Source organism: Molothrus aeneus, chromosome 5 (assembly GCF_037042795.1).
Source record: "Molothrus aeneus isolate 106 chromosome 5, BPBGC_Maene_1.0, whole genome shotgun sequence".
NCBI lineage: Eukaryota > Metazoa > Chordata > Aves > Passeriformes > Icteridae > Molothrus > Molothrus aeneus.
The window spans coordinates 5,590,854-5,612,911 of NC_089650.1; the positions used below are offsets into that span (position 1 = coordinate 5,590,854).

General features: G+C 41.0%; 1 protein-coding gene across 2 annotated transcripts in view; it reads right to left on the bottom strand.

The window, feature by feature from the left end:
• The window catches only part of ADIPOR2 (adiponectin receptor 2), a 55,334-nt gene that overhangs the window by 22,516 nt on the left and 10,760 nt on the right, over positions 1-22,058 (bottom strand). For both annotated transcript variants that reach the window (XM_066550062.1, XM_066550064.1), the window contains exon 2: positions 10,064-10,299. In XM_066550062.1, the coding sequence (XP_066406159.1) occupies positions 10,064-10,231 (168 nt within the window). In that variant the 5' untranslated portion in view covers positions 10,232-10,299. The remainder of the gene's footprint in view (positions 1-10,063; positions 10,300-22,058) is intronic.

Here is a 22,058-nt window from a genome sequence, read left to right on the forward strand (position 1 = left end):
GCTCAAATGGGGGGGACAAGTTAGCAACCCTCAATTTACACAACTGGGTGGACTGAAGGAAAAAAGGGCCCTTACAGAATCAAAGCCTGTATTCATTGCAGTCTGCCCAGTGACTCAAAGCCAAAAAATGTTCATTTCCCCCTCTGCACACACTCCCATTTCTAGACTGATGGGAAGGCTTAAATTTGAACAGACTGTAAAGCTTGAAGAGCACAGCTATTTCTGAGCTAGTCCAAAATCTTTGCATTTTGGCCGTGTGCCTACAAACAAATCATTACTGAGCTTCTTTTGGTGATAAAAGGAATTCATATCATATACACAGTCCAGATTACTGCCAAAAAATGGAATTGATTTTACTATCTCCTTCCTGCCATTAAACTTCAAAATTAGCATTCAAGGGGAAAAAACCTAAAGCTCAGCTTCTTAGTCCTTTTCTTGCTAAGGAGGAAAAGGAGGCCTGTTCTGGAACACCCATCCTCCCTTGACTCCCTCCTGTAGTGTCTCATTGGGAAGAACAGTAGACTGTGCTTGTTTAAAGTCAGAAATCTACACTGGAGGGCAACACCAAATCCAGTTTTCACCTGGATATCTGGAGGAGTCTATTGACCTTCAGTTCTTCAGTCAATGACTGGAAGGAAAGAACACCACTCTTCTGCTTAGAAAGCATATTGTAATATTTCCACTGAGACAACTTCCTTCATATCTCAGGACTCATTATTTTCTCCTCTTCAGCTGACTGTATCAGAAATTCAAGAGTAATTCTAGACCATAACAACATAAGCAAGCGCATTCTTTTAGGACACATTTTCAACTATTTCTAAGTCCTGCCCACAGAATCACATTTTGAAATGAGAAACATATTGGGTAAATAATATCACTTGCCTAAAACTGTGCAAGAAATGAGAGCCCAGAAGAAAGCTCTGATAATCCCATTTTTAATGAGCTATGGTATATCCTGAATTAAGTGCTTCAAGAATAACTTTTGCCTTTGTAGTTTCTAGGCCATAGGCCAAAGGGATTTTCACTCAGCTGATGTTTCAGATGTTCTTTTACATCATCTAATTTACTCAACCTCTTTTAAAGCATCTCAGATTTGACTAAACAATTCTGTGAAGTCTTCAGAGCATTTTAGAGTATCTTTAAATAAATCCCCTGGTTTGTAACAAGCAAACTTGTTACAATCAACAGCTGTCACTCTTCTGCTGAACACATGCAGCAATGTTTACAATCAGCCTTTCACAATAATCAAAAATCATGGCTTCTGGATATGTGCACTCTAAAAGGTCTGGACACTTAACTCTATGGAAATGCCAAGCGATCGTTCCAATTTTAATTCCACTCCCTTTGCAAATTCACAAAGTGTTGGAGCCACTAAAAACCAGTACAGGTACCAATGAGATGGAAATTATCCAACAGATGTATCAACACAATCTGAGTTGAGTAACGGTACCAGAGAATAAAATAAATCTGAAGGGCAAGTGAAAATATCCAGAGGAACCAGCTTTACTGGTTTATCAATATTCAGTTAATTCTGTTAAGTGTTACAGCTTCTTTTGTGATAACAGTGACAGACAAGAATGTAAATGAAAAGGTAGAAATCAGACTTAATTATATTAATTTGTATGGAGAACCAGGCAATGCACTTCCAGGGACAGATCATCACCTAAACAAGAATTCCAGAGCATATTTTGGTAGGGATCAAAAAGGTTTAATACCAAACCCAAGGCTCAGAGAACCAGAGCAAACAAAGAGCAAGAAACCCAAGAGCTCAATTGCACAGTGCTGATCATTAAGTGTAACAGTAAAATTTCACTTTTATAGCAATGGCACAAAAGGTAAAAAAAAAAAAAAGTTTACATTTAGTACAAGAATTTCTCATCTGAATGCAGTCCAAAAATGTCAGATCACATAGCCAAAGATCCTGTTACAGAGAAAAGTGCAGTAAAACCTGCTCTAGTAAATGCAAGATACTTCTCTTGTCTCGTGCAACAGCTTATCCTCCTCACACAGACTAACAGCTTCTATACTATCACTCTCAAATTTGCTAACAGACATGCTGGTTAATAATGCCCTTACTAGGGAAAAGCCTGTCAGAAGTCAAGTCACAATTGCAGAAAAAGATTCCAGAAACATTTTTCCCACTTTTGACTAAGTCATGTTCAATGGACTTCAAGCAAAGTGCATTTGCTTGAGGTTTTTAGTTTCTTGATGCCAGTTTAAAGATTTCTAGAAAGTTTCAGAGTTTGCACTTGACTGCTCCTTGCACAGGTGACAAGTTCTGGTTCATCACTTCAGAAAGTGTCATCAATGTTGTCACTTGAGCGTGCAAACTAAAAGATAAATGAAATCTGAATGGAGCCACCTTTTTACCCTAAAAAATGGTCACCTTCTCCCTCACCCCCATCTAACCAACACCCATCCTGTCTCCCAGCAGCTCCCAGCCAGCTCCCCCCAGTTCATGTCCTGGGCTCTATGTTCCATGGCCTGGGATATCCCTTTGGCCCTGGCCACGCTCCCTCCCAGCCTCCTGTGCCTCTCCTCACTGGCACAGCAGGAGACACTGGAAAGTCCTTGATTTAGGGCTAGCACTGCTGAGTAGCAACTAAAACATCAGGGTGTTATCAATGTCACTCTCATCCTTAACCCAAACCACAGAATCGTACCAGATAGAAGGAAGAAAATTATTTATCCCAGTCAAAACGCCTACAACTAGCCATGCAATAAAACCCTCCTGAGCCCCAGAAAGGGCACAGGTTTTCTGCATTAGAGTTTCTGTTCAGACAGAGCCATTACTCAGTTACCCAGGAGCCTAACTGACCACGCACATACCTATGTAGTATTAAGCTCTGCAGTTAATGAACTCCCATGTCTCAAAGTTCAGCTGTCTGTGATGCCAGCTCACCAGCAAGATGTCACCAGCGCCCTAAACCTACCACCACAGGAATTTTCAAAGCATGATGCAGTCTGAATCTTGTTCTAATATTCTTGCTTCCATCAGCTGTCGACAGACACTCCCCCACTGTCTTCTTGATCAATGCCCTGGCAAAATTCTGTGCCTTGGTAGGGACACAGGCAAGATAGCTCAGAAAAACCAAATGTCTTGATTAACACTGAGTCATGGCATATTATATGACACAGAACTTATACATGATTTTCTTCTTAAAACTCAAGTTACAAAACATATGTTGCTGCATTTACAATACCACTGTTATCCCCCACATTAAACTGAAGTCACAAAGTCTAGACATGACTCTGAGTTTTTGCTCTTGTTTATCTTGATCTCATCAGATGAATTATTAATAGTGCTTAACATGACATTCAAATCATTTTATGTTCCTTGGGGCAGCGGGCCAGATTCAGTAACTCGAGAGCTTTCAGCATAATGGCCAAGACACGTTCAAGGCTATAATATAAAAATGTTATTTTTCTAATGGCAGTTCTGTAACATCCCTTTCAGCTGGCCAGATTGCTTTTTTTCAGCAGCAACTCCTCTGTGCCCATTCTGTCAAGTGACCTTTTATCAACCAGCCTTTTGTACGGGGGAAGCACCAATAAGTGCAGGCTGCCATGCCATTTCTCCTAAAAGCCTGTTGCACATTTTTCAGAATTTCATCAATTTACATTCTTTGAGTTGTGAGAAATAAACTGGAAACAAACAGCATCATAAAATTTTCCCTGACTTTCCCTAACTTCTGCACATACCAAGTAATTTTAAAATAACAGCTTTGTCCTTTAGAATTCACATTCTGCCTGACAAGCTTGTAAACACAGCCACACCAATTTCCAAAAGGAAACCTCTAAGCAGGGTGTGCAAAGCTGCCTTTGCTGTCACTGGACCAAAAAAAGTCTTTCATTAGCACAGTGCCAAAACCCCTTTAGGCCCATTGGTCAAAATGTCAAGTACTTGGAGGTTCCTGGAATTTAGTGTTTTTCTTTTGTAGGTCACCTTCTTATAAAAGATACAGTCCATTTAATACAGCACTTGAAAACAGCTTTACACAACTGGTCATGGGTGACTGCTTGCTGGCACTCATTAAAAACAAGCACTAACATTCAAAACTCATTTAGCAAATAGTCCTAGGACAAAGTCACATTTTGCAGCAGCCTTGCTAGAACACTCTCTTTAGAACTAGCTCCCTTCTTAAATATCTTCAGATGAAAAGGGTCTGTTGACTCTCTGAGCTGATTTTCTGATTTTATACTGATTTTCTGTCAAAGCTCAGTGTCTGACAAGGGCCCAGGGTCTCAATGCCAACATGTGCTCAGCAGTAGTTTGGGTGAGGGCCTGTAGAAATCGTTTCTAGTGCAGAGGAGTCTCATGTGCCATTTTCTGCTCCTCTGCCATTGTTAATCCTGACAAAAGAAAAAGAAAACAAGCACGCTGGGCTTATGGAAAAAGAAATGCTGTGTTACAAAAATAAACAAAGGGAGATTGAAAGCGCGCTGCTGAACTTACCAGGAGAGTCTATCAATCTGAAACAGCTGGAGGAAGATGCAAGTTAACCCAGCAGTACAACACTATTTTTTTCTCTTATCTCACTGTAAAAGGTTGACACACCCCCCCCACTGCTGCCCAAATCAGGCAGATAGGATCTCCAGGAGAACAAAGGCAAAACCCATGGAATCTAACCCCTGTGCAGGGAAATTGTTGTGCCAGTGAATTATAAACAGAACTACTCCCTCCCTCTCCTAGTTTCAACACACAGCACAGCAAGCAATGGTCACAAAACCTGCTGACAGGCAGCAAGCCCTGAGCAGCAACACTTGCCCTCCCAAAGCACAGAAACACTCCCCAGTAACAGGACACACTGAATCCAGCTGCAACTGCACAACCATCAGCCAGGACAAATTCCCTGGTGCTTCAGAGAGAGTTTTCTGGGAGACAGAGCAGACATGGAGAGTGGCCATTTCCCACACGTTCCCAGCCTCCTGGGCACTGCCATGCACGGCTGACTGATCACCAGTTTGCCTCTCCTGCAGTCTCTCAAGCTCTGACAGTCTGTTCATAACCCAGGCACATTAATGAGCGAGGGAGGCACCACTGGGGCCTGGAAACCATCTCCATAAACGTGTCCCATTGTCTTCATACTGTCTAAGTGGGAATACTTGGAGATATTCTGCTCTGTCTATCCAAAAATGCTTTTCTGGAGGAAAAAAATTTACTCTATTTGAGCACTTACTTCAGTGACTAGCAGTATGAGTAAAATTCACATTACTTCCAGTTCTTAGAACAGCAAGTGAAGGAGAAATGCAGATGTTAAGATCTTTTCATCTGAAGCAAAATGTCAACTTACATGCTTTCAAAGAATTAACATTTCTTGCTATGAGTTGCAAAAATGAAGGAAAGGAAGAGGTGATAAAGAAATCTACAGAACAACAACATTTGAACACAATCAGCTTTAAAACAAAAGGAAATGTGCTTTGGTGGGAAGTCCAACTTGATTTTACCAGGCCTCTTCCATTCACAGAAAAACTGCAATGCAATGGAGGAAGAAGGCAAACACAGAAGCAAATGCCAAGATTTCAATCATAACCCCAAAGAACCAATAGAAAAATGCCAGACTGAAAAGAAAGCTAAATTGTTTGAAACTTGCAAGTAGCTTTGCAAAGGATGAAATTTCACCCAATCAGAATTTACAAATATTTCCCCCAGAAAAACTATTCTTAAGACTCAAATGTCTCTCTCTGACCTTCAAGACTTCACCTGTCTTTTTCACTCAGCTGGCATGCACCAGAAAGTCAAGAAGACAATTCCATTTATTTACAAACATCCTCTGCAAAACCAAAAAGTCTGTCTGTAGTCTGCCCTTGCAGATAATACATAAACACTTCTGTAACAGAAAATGCTTTAAGTTTTATGATTCAAGTTAAAAGCCTTGAGTCTTTTGCTCACCCTAAATTACTCTAAAATTTCTCTTTTGTACCTGAAATTCTGTTACATCCTTCTGCCTTCCTCCTTCAAGTCACTTTGGTATTTATGCTCTAGAAAGATTCCTGTAAGTACATGGAAATATCATGAAATTTGTCAGAGGTCAACCAAGTTCTCCCTTCAAAGCCCACACTCCCTGAAAAGCAATCCAGAGGAGTATTTACCCAAATTCCTTCTGCCCATTCAGACAACTTGAGGGCTACACAAACCTCCCCCCAGAACCTTACTGTAAATTATCAAACACTTCAAAGCAACAGCTCTCCACCTTCTGGGCACATTTTGGTGCCTCACAGGACAACTGCACAACAGCTCAACTTCACTGGAAGATGAAAGGAATCATCATCCAAGCACGGGGAAAACCCATGATTGGAACAAAGGCAAAGAAAATGGTTCTGTTGTTTACCTCCTGTCACTGACAGGTTAAAGTACAAAGGGAAAGAGCCAAGCACAGGGTTTCAGGGCTGCATAAAGAGCCCATTCATCACACGGGTAAGAAGTCACATGCATTTGATTGTGTCAGCTTAACAAAGTCACAGCAGGAGAGATTTCTTTAGGAACTATCACTGCTGGAATTACAAAGGCAGTTAAGACACAAACTCTGGGACAGGAGAAAGGATGCTGTCCCAAAGGCAAGGCAATCCAGGATGCTACAGGAGGGAAGCACCTGCTGAAAAATGCCTTATCGGCACATAGTGGAAACCAGGAAAAGGAAAATAAGTTTAAACTGCTGAAGGAATGAGAAGAATTATGCAGCTTTTGCTTGATGCTTTTCTCATAATCAAGTGTTTATCATGCAGACAAATGGTTACTATTGGTCCAAGCCACAGAAGGCTCACCACTCACCTGCCACTACACTAATTTCACATTTAAAGACAGCAAGATGTGTATCTAGTCCTTGAAACTGGTACTGGGAGGAGGGGATAATCTATGGACATATCTGCACTCCAGGACAGACCATAGAGCTATGGAATAAAATACAGACTGAGAGGGGTTCAGGTATAAAAAGGATATTGATGTTATATGATTCCTATCTTCTCAAAGGAATTGTTATAAAATTGGCAGATTAACAGCACTGGCAGAAGAATGCCAAGTTATTATTATTTTGAATAAGCATGTTCTATGCTTATGGCCAGTAATTCTTTGCTACATGTACCACAATTTACAGAAAGTAGGATCTTTCAATCTTTCATTTTTAGTTCAAAGCTATGCAACCTCCCAGGTAGGTGCCAGGACCAAAAGCCTCAGAAAAGAAAAACCTTTTAGGAGTAAATCTTATTTCTTAATATCATCTTCATTTTCTTAGCAAAAAAAAAAAAAAAAAAAGCTTTATTACTTATGAGGACCAATATTTAGGTCCATCAAAACTGTAAGTACATAGTATACAATACAAGCTGTGAGGAAGATTGAAATTAATTCTGAACAACATAATGACACGCTTCCATGCCTTCCTCCTTAGAAAAGTCTTTTCTAATAATTCATCAAAAATTCATCAACTACTACCTCTTAAGAGCTCAGCCTGCTTCCTTCTACAAGTGGAGCAGGAAGTGGATATACAAGTAGGGAAAGGAATCTTGTATAGAAGGGTTTGGAGAAGATTTTATATCAGAGCTGCAATGATGTAAGCACAGTAATAGGAGGCACTGGGAAAATAAACAATGCCACATTATTACAGGATAAAAATATACATCTTTTTACACTAATACCTCAAGTCCTAAGCCCAGTACATTTTAGAACACATATTTACTATGATAAAAGCTTCTCCTAAGTAGAAGCATTTAGAAGAATATGAAATGACAACAGCCCTCATCCAGCAGGGAATTGTTGCCATCAGCCCCATCGTGGCTGCATTCAGAGTGGGCACTACCTGAGACCTTTATAAGGCTATGTTCAGCTTGGTTGCCACCTAGCCAAGAACAATATCCTTATATTACTGTTATCTGAACATGAATCTCTTCCAGACCAGAGGAAAATGAGGCTTTTGAACTTAGGAGTCACTCTAGTGAACAAATACACGTTGCTCTGCTGAGACAGATGCACAGAGCCAGAATGCACAGCAGTTCAGAAGAGGGAATCCAAGCTGACATTTGAGCAACAGCTGTGCTGAGGCTTACACAAGGCAGAGGAAGATGTATAGCATAATGTTTTTTCCAGATTATCTGGAACACTGCAGAATATCACATAATAAAGGCCATTTGGCAAGCCAATATTGGCACTTTTGACAGCCAAGTGTTTTGGGATGATCCATTAGAGGCATCAATTATTTAGCCTTTTAAGACAAAAAACAATTTAAAGACATCATACTAACAAACCCAAGAAATCACTGAGGACCAGAATAAAAGGATGAAAAAAAATTTTAAAAAGCACAAGGCCATATATGGCAGAGAAAGTGATGCAGATTAAGATGTAACAGCAAGACCCAAATGGCAAAAACAAATTTCTGTGACAGCACTTCAGGAGACCAGGAAAGAGAAATCAAACACCAGAAAGCCAAACATTTGTAGTGAGCCAAAATGAAAAAACCACAAACATTTGTTGTATGGATGAAAGCAAAAAAACAAAAAGACAACATGTGCTACGAATGCCTGAAAGAGAATGAAAGTATTTCAACTGTTTCATTGCCAAAATGTTAGAATTAAACATTCAGCCAGATAATTTCTGTTTAGCTAAGCAACGTACAGAAAGAACTAAAGCAGATAATCAATTATGGACTTTTACCTTGGGTATTCCATCCACAGGTAACTCTACTTATTCAACCAGGAAAGTCAGAGACAAGAATGAAAACAGCCTTCACAGCAGATGATCCCAAACACACCAAAAGATAAATATGTAAATTCAAAATATCTGCTACCACAACTCAACCTTTCTTTTTCTAACCAGTTTTGGCCAAGACTCTGCACCTTAAACACATGCTTCACACCCTTCCACAAAATGGAAAAAGACTGGGTATCTCCCTTATCAGGGTACTGAGAATGTTCTAGAGAATTTATTGCAGTACAACTGTGAGTGCACTGGCTTGGCTTACTAGACACAAATACCAATCCTGACTTCTCATTACAGGAATGCTTGGAACTAAATTCTGTAAGGGCTCCAACTCATCAAGCTGAGAAGGCAAATACCAGTTCTCATGTCAGCTGATCCATGACACTGGGCCATGCAAACACCCAGAACTTGTGGCAAATGCAATTACAGCCACAGCCCAACGTACATTAAGTAGCACCAGCATGTTTTTGCTGCTGGCTAAAACCACACACTTGCTGTGACTGAGCTGATACAGTAAACTCATTAATCCATGATAAATTGGATAGTGAGCCTAAGATGAATGCCTCTTCCACTTAACTATGCTGATATCCATCTGAATATATCCTGGGAGAAGCATTAATTACAGTTCTGGAAATCTCTAACCAGAAGGTACTTTTCTCCAGTGCTTGGACTGTGTCTTTGTAGAACACCTAATAAAGCTGTGGATGCCTTTCTGCATGTTGTGGCTGCCAAAATTTATAGAGGTTCATGCACCAAAAACTTGCAGACATTGCCACTGGCTCAGAAAATCTGTGAGCCAACAACTGCTGAAGACTGGGAGAGTGTCCTGGGAAGTAACACAAGGGGCTTCCCCATCCTTTTGCTCTGCCTTGTGAGTCTGTTACTGGCTACTGTCTGAGATAAGATATCATGCACTGTTCAGTCTAATTACAGCAAGAATGCTTGCAAACAGATTTTTCTGTCCTAATCATCAAAAAGATACCAATCAGCCAAGGGTCTGATTACATGCAGCCAGAGCCAGTACATCTCCTTTCACTTACAATTAATTGAAAATTACAGAACAAAAATCTTTTTGTATGAACAGCATCTCGGCAGAACACAAACCAGTACAAGTCCCATTTCTTTGAGGACAAAATAAAAACAGAAAAGCTGGTAAAACTAGTTATTACTAGTCGGTCTTGTCACCCAAGTGCCCATACATTTATTCAACTGAATACTTCTGGAACCTTCCTGGTATTATTACAGTTATTTAGCAGGCACTAAGTTGCAGGCTCATGGTCCACATTTCCCAAAGTTAGATTACAACACTGAAGCGCTGAGGTCAAAACTCATTTTTCCTAGAAATCCTAACAGGCAATCAATCATATGGCTTACATTTTCCTGGTCAGAAGACAGTGGTGTCTCCACTAGAAGAAGGCTCTCTTGAGAGCTGTCCTCTTCAAAGGCTGCCTGTGTGGTTGCAGGGTCAGACATGTGTCCTTTTCTGAGCCGCAGACCTGGCTCTGCAGAACCGGCATTATCGAGTTCCGTTGGTTCGTTCATGAGATGCTGGAGGCCTTCTCAAATATTCTCTTTCCTCTTGGTTCAGTTTGGCTGATTATGTCTTGGCTCTGAAAGAAAAAAAAAAATCGTTTGTGTAACTCAACTGAAGTTAAAAAGAGGAATGCAGAAGTTGGCTGGAAGAAGAGCTTGCTTACCAGCTACCAAACAGCTGTGACAACTGCTTTTATATGTGCCCAAAATCCCATAGGATCAATTACACACATTTCTTCACTGCTGGGTAATGAATCCTCACCTTGAGACCACTAACAGTTTCATATCCTTGTGTTTAACACAAGTTAAACACAACTTTGAAAGGTGACAGAAAGTGGGCTTCAAAAAGCAGTAAATCTACAAAACCACAGTCAACTTTTATGAATTATTTCTACAAAATTGCAAGCAGCAGGCTGTTAATACTATTTAGAAATACACCACTTATCACAGGTACTCTATAATTACTGTATTTTTGCAGGTTTGAAGCTCATACCCAAGCTCAATCATCAGACTAGGTTTCACCAAACTAGGACATTAGGTACTAGTAATAGCAATCAAGCAGATCTCAAGCAGATCTCAAGCAGCAACTAATTTTAGACAGACTGCAAGGAGGGTAGTAGTACACAGTGTGATTATACTTCCCTTGCTTAAATTAACATGGTCACAATCACTGCAAGGAATGAGTTTGTGTCTTTACTTGTGCAAGGAATTAGAGCAGACAAATTTAAACACTGTTCACTCCATCAGAGCAATCAAAAACAGGTAAATCCCCCAGAAAACAATAACCCATGGTTCCTACTCAGGAAAGTAACTGTCTTCTACACTTACAACACTGCAAAAAGGATCCAGGGTAAATTTAACTCAAAATGCTAAAGATTTGATCAAATTTACAGAAAATTGATGACAACTGTTAATCTGAGCCCTCATTCAGAGTATTTTTGGTTAGCCATTTGTTTTGTACACCCCTGTGTGGTGTCACTTCAGCAGCCAGTTCAGAGAGACTATTTGACAGTGGCACAATCTCCAGAGAACTCTGCAGTCTGAATGCCAGAAAGCATCAGAATGCATTATGAGAGTGAAGCCACAGCTGAGGCTTCAGAATCACTCGGAATGACAATCTATTCTTTTTGCACTAATCACCTGGTGTCATTACTGTAGCACCTAAGTGCTCTGATGTGACTAACACACAACATTAAGACAACCCATCTAACAAGTTTTAACTTGCCAGTATGCATAATTAAATTGGAATTTTACTGCCCAATAAAAGATGCTGAAATTTGTCATAATGTAGGAGGGAAAATTAAAAATATAAGACGGGGAATTGATATTGGCAGTTTTGTAATAAAACGTCACCTCCAAAAAGCCAATAAATAATGTATTCTGTCCTTACAGGAACTCATTTCATTTACATATGATCACTGCAAGATAATTCTCAGCTCTGACAAATGGGCTCTAGTTAATTTTGCTGCAGCAGTTTGTAATATTCTATCCCCTCAGCTGCCTGGCAATCCTCAGAGGAGAGAGCTGCTAATGAGCAGGTAACAGACTCTGCAGAACTAAATGATACCTCAAGTTGTCCGAGTTCAGTATGGCACAGTCACCATGGCTTTAATCACCCAGGATGGTAAGGTGACAATGTGACAGCAGAGCAGATGGCATCCCCACCTTCCTGCTACCTTCACTGCAGGGTCAGCAACCTCCATCTGAGATGCAACAGCTAAAATGGCCACAGCTGTTTACTTGGTAAACACAAGAGCCACAGGAGAATTAAGAGGAGGTTTAGCAACATTACACAGGAAGCTCAGTGAAGGAGTTGAGCAAGTAGATTTTAAGAGCAGGAACAAATATTCAGGAAGCCACAGAACTGAAATCTTAACTGTTTTTGTTGTATTTCAAGCAGCCAATTCACAATTCTATTTTTATGCAAGAAACATGAAGACATAATCACACTACCATTTGGCAAAACTGGTGTAAGAAAGAAAAGAGTAAGCAACAACAACTACAGTTTGAAATGAAGCTAATGGACATCTTCATTTAAAAAGCTACCTATAAGAGACAATTTCAGTACAGTACTGTGCTGGGTTTGGCTGGGGGAGAGCTAATATTCATCCCAAGTAACCACTACATGTGATGGAGCTTGGCTTTCCTGATGGGATAGCTGAACACCAGAGAAACAACAACAACTACAGTTTGAAATGAAGCTAATGGACATCTTAATTTAAAAGACAGCCTATAAGAGACAATTTCAGTACAGTACTGTGCTGGGTTTGGCTGGGGTAACCATTACATTGATGGAGCCTGGCTTTCCTGATAGGATGGCTGAACACCTGCCTGCCCATGGGAAGTGGTGAAGGAATTCCTCGGTTTGCTCTGCTTGTATCCACAACTTTTGCTTTACTTATTGAACTGTCTTTATCTGAACCCACAGGTTCTCTCTTTTACGATTCTCTCTCCCATCCCACTGGGGCAGTGAGCAAGCAGCTGTGTGGGTCTTGGTTGCCCACTGGGGTTAGACCACAATAAGTACACGGAACCAATCTGAAGCTGGAGCTAAACCCAGAAAAATGCAAGTAAGCAGAGCAGGTGCTCATAAACAACAGTTACACACAGGCACACGCCCCTGCCTGCTAATCCACACATTTCAAACAGGTAGTCAGTACAAACAGCCCTAGTTGGTTGCACAGATTGGGCAATTTCATGAGACATTGAACCAGCAAGTTTTACTGGCTCTCCTTTCAGCCAGATTTAAGCAATAGCATTGCCACTGTGTGCTGCAGCACCAGCAGTATTGCCTGTCCTTACATCACCTCTGTGACATTGTGAGAGCAATGCTCCGGGACACAGCACAACCACACAACAGGCTGAACCACATTTGGCCAAGATGCTTGCAAAAGGCTCTCCTAATAAAATAGATAGAGGAATGCCAATTTACATCAGGCCTTGAGGATTTACTTCACCAGCACTCACTGCCAAGTACTCACTAAGGTTAAAAATAAAAGATGCATTTCACCTCCAGAGAGTCAGATTTGCATTGAGCAGCAGAGCTGATCTTCTGAGCTCTGCAGAAATAGAAGTTGTCGTTTCTTGAAATGGCAGTGGGATTGTTCGGTGAACTAAGATGTTTCCATGTCATTCATGCAGGATCCTCACAGTGCTAAATATGCTTGCCCTAAATGAGCATGCAAAGGAAAGCAAGATAAAAGCTAATCCAAAATCACCACTACTGGGTTTCACTTCTTTTTAAAAATGTACTACTGACTGAATGCAACTGGAAGGTGCCAACACAGAAGTGCAAATAGCCTGAAATATTTGTTCACAAATGAAAGAAAGCAGTGAAGATTATGAACAGGAAAGGCATAGGCAGTCTGAGTTCTATCATAAAGTTTCTATGACTCACAGCTCAGTGAAGGATGACCTTTTCCTAAGAAATCAGGAAGTATTCCTAAGTATAGTAGAATCTAACCAGATGATGATGGTTGAACCATTGTGAGGATACTTACTGCCCCATTCTGCCTAAGACTGCACAGTTCACAAAAACAAAAACTAGAAAATGGAAAGCTATAGAACACTTGAGGTCTTGGAAAATATTGTTTTGCGTCTCATTGAGATTATCAATCTCATAAATGAAATCCTTCAACATTTTTTGTAGCATGCAAATTAAAGGTTTCATTAAAATTAGCTTCCATTTAAAGAGGAAGTTGCCATGATGACTTAAAATCTACTTAATGACTGCATCCATAATATCAGCATGTAGATGAATCAGTGAGTTCCTGCTGTGCTTAAAATAAGCTGAGAAAAGCAACTACAGAGTTTGGTCTGTTGGGTTTTTTAATACAGAAAACTTCTAAATGCTCCATCAGCTTTTAGAAAGGACTTGGCAGTTTCATGCAAGCAGGGTTCTAAACACAGCCTAGAAGCACAAAATGAGGCTTTAGTCAATTCAATGTGCTGCTGCCTTGCCACACAGCCCTAGGAGGAGCCTCAGCTGCTCCCTGCACCCCAGTCCAGCAGCAGCCAGCCCCACAGGAGGACAGTCAGTGCCAGTCTGAAGCTCAGCCCTGCCATCTTCCCAAACAGAACCAGAAGGCAGCATTATTTCAGCATGCACTGCAGCTGTGCAATGTCACAGGAGTCAACACCCACAGCTACAGCATATTTAGGACACTGCTTCACTGCTGAAGATAAGGAAAGACCAGTTAGCCAGACTTAAGCACCACAGGATAATGCCATTATTCTCTGTATGACACTCCCTAGGATAAGCACTGCAGCCCTTCCAAGCTCCCAGAACTCACCTGGCTCAAGGGCTGATTTACTGCCTCAGCTAAATGATGACACGTGGTAGTAAAACAAAGAAAACACATTAACAGTAGTGTTTGTAGTTAAATTTAAAAGATCTGTCACTTTTGAGGATAAAACACAGTCCTGGATGGTCAGACTACTTCCCACTACCCCTAAGCAAAGCAATCTCTCCAGTACTCCACTCTTGTCAGTATGCTCTTTCCTGTAAGCAGCACATGAATGAACCTCAAAAGGTATTTAATTCTGGCTGTAGCTGGTATTTGGAAGAAGAATGAAAACTGCTTCTCCCTACAATCCCCTCTCAACTGCCCTACTGGCAGAAACTTTCCTGTTCAGGTAGGCAATGGCACCCACTGCATGCTCTTTCCTTGCAGATCCCAAAGCAGCCATTAAAGCATAAACATCGTATACACAGTGGGTGATTTCTCCTAAGATTAGCTCATCCCCCCTAACAGACCTTAAGTTATCAAAAGAACAAAAGACTGTCATGAAAATTTCAGGCTACACATTTCTCAGAACATTCATTAATGCTTAATATTTAATGAAGGGCTTGAGTGCCTGAAAAATCTTGTAAGGGAAGCTGTATCAATCTACAAACCCTGCCTTGCCTGTGTCCATGTGCCATGACAGCTACGACCATGCCAGTGGAATGGCAAAGCTGATTGAAATGAGACTCCACCAAATCCCAGGATGTTTAGGCAAGGCCTTAGAACAGGCACAATTCCCTTCCCAGAACTGTCAGCACAGGTACAAATGGCAGAGCACTTCCACTGCAGCCCATGGACAGACTGACTGGGGTAAGAACACAGGCTATTTTTGTGCCTGTGGAACAGCTGATTCTGGCTACCTTGAGTGAAATAAGGTATACTAACTGAAATGCAGCTCTCTTGGCACATTGCATTTCTACTACTATCTTCTGGTTGTCACAAGCTGTCCCTCAATAAAAGCATTCTAACAACAACTTAAAATAAGGAACTTTTATCTTCCCATTTTTTTTTAATTTAACAGTCTCGATCTTTTTCAATTCAGGAGTTAAAATGTCCACAGTTAACATTCCAAAGCTACAGTTAAAAACAAAGCAAATAAGGGTTTGTATGAACGGGAGGGGAAGGAAATTCTCACAGAAGACTTTGTTTTCTCAATGTACCCTAAAGGAGAAGTACAAATCAGCCTGTAAAAATTCTTTGGAGGTCATCTTTAACAAAGAGGAACAATGAGGAAGTAATCCAACACCTCTTTTCTTGATGTAATTTCCCTAGATAAAGAGGCATCTACAAAACAAAGATTAGACTCCCGCAGAGGGTCAGTGGCCAAAAAGCTGTCTTTTTAACTTGTAAACTGTCACTGGAACTTCAGCCCCAGCTATTTCACAGCAGGCTGCAGAGGCAAACAATGAAGCACATTCTGATGCATTTGGATTCAAAGAAAGGGAACAAGCCAGCAGCCTGCCTGCATTATCGAAACGCTTCCATTTCAGAGGATCCCGTTACATTGTTACAACATTTGTCCAATTTGTACTGCAAATCGGACCCCATTTTTTTAACCGAGTAAAGAGCTATGTCAAAGGTTGGCCCACCCCCAGAGCACGATGTCCAGCCCTTACAGACTGGATGACTGCTGTAAATCCGTTCTACTCTTCAATAAACCAAAACCCAGTGAATTGTCACAAAAGAAGTACGAAACTGAGAACAGAAGTTCAAGTTCTTTTCACATTACATTCCACAAATATCCACAGCCCAGATATGGAAAACTTGCTTTTGGTACATATTTCATTAAATGTCTCAGTTTCTCCAAGTGAGAAAATCCCATCTTTTGCTCTTTCATGATTTTATTTCCACGGCATGCTACTCACATCAACTTGCTTCATGGCTGCCAACAACAAAAAGATGCAGTTCCTCTATGCTAGTAACACTTGGGATCACAGACTGTCTACAAGTGCAAGACTGAAATTAAACATCACTTTCCCCTTCAGTGAAAATTCAGAACACAAACTTTACTGCCTCAAGGGCATCCAATTCACAAAAGTGTTGGGTGAAGATGAAGAAGCCAAAGTATTTGGAGCAGGCACTAAAATGCAGAGCTACACCATGAAAGTTTACTTCCTTTAACCTCTCTACAGAGAGAATCTTTGCATGGGAATGCAAAGGGCACCAAGATAGCAGCAATCCATAGGTAAGCATACCCCCACCCTTCCTCCTAGGAAGCCTGGGTTTCAATCTCTAAAAACTGAACCAAGATCTTTTACTGCTCCAGAAAATGCTCCAAGGCCTGGAGCAATTATATAAAAACAAACACTGCAGCCATGCTTTTAAAACCAAAGAGGAATATGCACATTTCAGGCTGCAAACTTCCAACAGCAGTCATTAGGACAGTGCTGCCTTCAGTGCTTCTTAGTGCACATCTCTTTATTCAGGTGTGCAGATTGAAGGCCTGGCTGGTGCACAGAGGGGGCAGCTCCACTTTCCCCTCTTTGGGCAATAAACAGCTCCACTTTTCCCAGCTGCCCACTCCACAGGCACTCTGATGCTTGTCACAAGCCCTTCCAGGTGCCTGTGGAAAAACATTAACCAGTGGAGGGGAACGAGATCATCATTTGCCATGAAATGCTGTCACACACACGAACTGCACTGGCTCAAAGCACTGCTGGCGAAACAGCCTGGACATGGTGCCCAAGGGCAGCACTCCACCCCCAAAGGTTTCACTGTATATTTTATCCTAACCTATGAAAAACTGGCAGTTATCAGTTGGCCCTAACCTTTAATTGTTATAAATGTACTCATCATGGTCTTTATTACAACCTGTTGACCAGGGGCAGACCACACCTGGCAAAGCAAACCATCCCCTTACCAAGATCACTCATTTTAATAGAGGCTAGGTTGGAAAAAGATGACAACACTCTTTCCAGTTTTTGGAAGCACCTGCTCTCTAACTTTATTGATAATCTTTACTCATAAGGTTGTGAGCTTGCTCATCAGTGTTTTGTTTTGTGGCTGACAGGTCAGGTTTGCAAAATGTTTCCACTCCCATATTAGTAAAAAAATAAGCATGAAGCAAAGTTACTGCTTCATTTGCCCTCAGCAATGGCATTCTTCAGCTGAAAACAGCACATATCCCTTTCCTCAAAAGCCATAATGTTTTTGTTTGCCACAAGTCAGACAACTAAAAAGTTGCTTCTTGTCTGTAGCAAAAATGCTACAGGAACACTGTAGAAACAGCATCCACATCCACAGAATTGTATCAGTCTAGGATCAAAAAAAGTGCTGCATCATCTTTCAGATTCCTTCTTAACAACCAAAATTCAGGGAAAAGAAGCAGATGCACCATAACTAGACTGCATCCAATTTATGCCAATTCGAAGCAGATTTAGTCAAGTGGCTGAAGTTCCACATAAAACCAGGTAAGGCTACTTATTAACTACTTTACTTCCTTAATGCAATAGCCAGAGAATAATTTTGGTTTTAAAAGACAAATACTGTTGAGAACTAGGAAAAGCTGATGTGAACATTTAGTCTCCTCTACATTTAGTGCCACTCCTTCAGATATAAATTTATTTCCTGGTAACATAGCTCATCTTGAATTCTGAAACAAGACCAAGGACACTGATATCGTAAGACACCAGTGATGCAATTTAAAAGCAGAAATGTTAAGTTAATCTTTTACTTTCTACTGTCCTGTGACTAAGGAGAGATTTCAAAACACCCAAGCCTCCTTATGAGAATACTGTGAAAATGAAGTAGGGCTGTAGTTTGAACTCAAAACACACGTGCAGGTCCAAGACTAAGAGACTCACACAAAATGTCATCTTGCTGTGGTTTCTTTGACCAAAACACTTTCTGCTAGTACCACTGTGTTCTCCACAGAGGGTTTTACTGCAGTGTGTGGTCTAACCAGTACAGCTATCCCAGGGTAATTTTTTGACTGAAACAGTTTAAGATCATGAACATGCTCATGTTAACTTACAAGTAATCAGGAAACATTTTGTGAATATACATGTTAGATGTTTTCCATGACTCAACACCACTTGTTGGTGCATTCAGACAATCATTTTGGAATAAGGATGGGGTGTGTGTATGTGTGTGATCCACATCTCCTTCAACTCAAAAAAAAAAAAAAAAAACCCAAAAAAACCACCACACCTCAAAACCAGAAAACCCCCCAAACACACAATGGAATTGAAAAAAAAATGCTGTAAATGAACTGGGCAATGAGGAGCACCTATCTTTTAATACTTTCAGTGCAAAAAAAATATTGTGTCCCTACTTGGAAGCATGTAATTGCCATCCACCCTTTGTAACAGAGCTACACTGCTTGCTAAGCACAATGAGGACTGGCTGTAACATTGGATTAGTGACAATCAGCACCAATACAGGAAAATAAAGATTATTTTTTTCTGTCAAAGTATTTACAGAAGATAATTTCCAACATAAAACTCCAACAACAGCAGATTAAGCAAAAAAATCCTCTGGGGAAACAGATACAAAGTTTACACTTACGAAAATCTCTTATTACAAAACAAGAATAAAGGCTTAATTTCACATAAACAGAAAAAGTTGAAATTAGACACCCAGGTTGCCTTAACCATGTGCAGAATGCAGCATTTACTCTAATGATGAAATTCACAAAAGAAAACACAGCAGCATTATGTGAAGCATTCCCAGTAAGCAATGCTGGATGTACCTCACAGTTAAGCACCACTGGCTGCCCTCCCACCCACACAGCTCCCCACAAGGCAAGGTTAGACAGGATTGCTGCAGGATCATTTACTCCTGCTCGAGAGCCTGGAGTCATAAGAGGGTCAGCAACACCCTTCCTGGACTTGCAAGTGACATGCAGGGATGTGGGGACATGGAATGAGGGGAAACCATATCCATGGAGCCCTGTGAATGCAGCAATGCCAGCAGGAGCCCATGTGCTCCCATTGAGCCACAAGGCCAGGACTGAGGTCTAGCAGGCTTCTCTGCAAGAACCTCAGCTTTTATGCAGTTCAGCTGTGACAGCAGCTCTTCCACCTGCCCAGATGCCATTTACTTGTTTACCTTGGTGTGATTTAACCTCCAGTTATACTCCACAGAAAGAGGAATTGACAGTGGTGTTGAGAAATACTGGCCCAGCGTGCCAACAGTGGAGAAGCAGGGTGCAGTGCACAGGAGCACAGGCATGGGATATGAAACAGGACACAGCCTGGCCACCAGGACACCCCACTGCTCAAGAACCCATTAATGCACAGTTAAAAAATGCAGACCTGCAGCTGGGCAAACCTGGCTTTAGGGGTGACAAAGAAATTGTACCTCACATACATAAAGGGCACTATATATAAGAAATTCAGATATAACCTGAAGCTTTAGACCAATGAAGAGAGAAAAGAGGAATAAAAGCCTATTAGCAAAGATACCAAGGAAACTCAAGTGGATCCTAGAGAGAGGAAAAAGAAACAGGCAACATCCAGATCATACTCCCCCCAACAAATGACTCCTAGGGCTGATAACCTCTGTTACCCTCTCCAGCAGTCCAACGCTGCTGATCTAAAGACCCAGAGCACCAATGGAAGGGTGAAAATAAATCAGAGACAGAAACCAAAAAGTCCATGTGTTACAATTTTAGCTGCATGTGGCAACATTTTCATGTATGTAACTGCAACATTCTTCTTAGAATCACTAGTCAGACTTCAGAAAGAAAAACTAAGTCACACTGTTAAGATTTCCGTTGTAGCAGCAATAAATTCTTGGCCATACCTGCACACATGTCACTTTTATAAACAGACACATGCACAAGGGGCACTTCCTCTTTGACCACAAACAAGAACATAACTACAAAGCTGAAGGAATGCAAGACTCCATCCATTGTTGTCTTCAAAGTGTTACAGGAAAATTACAATAGAATAACAAGGTCTGAAACAGCCCCAGGAAAAGCAACCAAATGGGCCACCTGAACTGGCAACATCCTCTGCCCAGAGAGGGAACTCTGTGCTGGGGTGACCTGTCAGTGTTGTTTTGCACCTAAGAGCCTTTCATACACATATACACACTCCTACAACAGCACCTAAACACAAACCAGTGAGCCTGGCATTCACTGCCTGTGCTTTCTGTCTGCAGAAAGAATCTCTAGATATCACAGGAGACACTCCATTGCTTTAAGAAACTTTAAAAACAGGAAGGAAACATGGCCAAGTCGATAAGCCTTCACAAACCTTAGAGTAGGAAGGGTAGGAATTTCAGTTGATTTCCTGGACAAGGGCCCAGACAAGGAACACGAGCAGAAAGCAAGAACTGGGTCAGCAAACTACTGAATAGTTATATGTCCTAGTTTCCAAATACTTACTGAAGGTACTCTTGAACAACTGCATCTGTAAGGGGTGTTAATACATGTAAAACTACACAGATAAACTGTTCTGCAAAGAAGAAAAAAATACCTTAGGCTGACAACACCTACTGTCAATGGAGTTAGCAAATAAAGGAGCTGTTTCTGGGATGAGATTGTTCTCTCTCTGTAAGAAAAATAATCTAATGTAATTTTGATGTGAAGACAAGCTACTGTATCAATAGGTGTGACCGAGATGCAACACAGGTCTTCAGATTCACCTGATGTGCACAGAAAGACAGACAGACAGAAGACACAGGCCAAGCTTCCCAGCAGAGACTGAGAGCTACATAGAGAAGCCAGCCACTAATTTGTATGCCAAAGATGTTCTCAGCTGAGTCCTCTGGCTGAGAACTCCATAGAGGGGGCCAAACAGAGCAAACGCATACAGAGCAAAGCCACTGCCTTACCCACTTGTATCCCCAGGTACACCATCATGGAAAGCATGCAAGGCTCTTCCAGCATTGACAGTACAGCACACATGATTTTGGAAAAAAAAGGAGACACTGCCAGGCTGTAAGTCCTAAGAAAGTCAATAAGCAGTGCTGTGAATTTAATACATGAGAAAAAGCAGAAGGAAAACCTCGGAAAACCTTCAACCTGCCCAGATAACCAGGCAAGCCCTGACCTATGCAGATAAGCAAGCAGCTGTAACTAAGTAAACAAGTAAGAAATGAAACAAGCCTTGAACTTAAGAAATACAAAATCCAGTATCTGTTTTTAATATGCGTTAGTTAATGTGTAATATTTTGTAAGTTTTACATTTTACACATTTACTAAGTTATTTGAGAGAAGGTTTTGTTCGTCACAGGAAAGAAAGCTTTATGTGGAACCAGAAGTGACCACTCAAAACTGCAGTTAAGATTTCAACAAAGCACAGGTTTCCTAACGTTTGTGTCTACAACAGCACCACCCCAAACAGCAATAAGAAACATGAAGATCCCAACCACTGCCCATCAACCAAGGTAAGGTCACACAGAGTTAGCAGATCAGCCTGGGTGACCTCAAACACAAAAAATTCGTTTTTGACACAGCAATAGGCAAACCTTGGAACATTTTGCTACAGAATGAGGATCCACAAGGAGAATGGACAAATATGCAGTGTAAATCCATCAAGCACATGAAACCACCTTTAGCTCTAAAAATCCCTCTGAATACCAGTGCATGTCTGTTTTAAGTT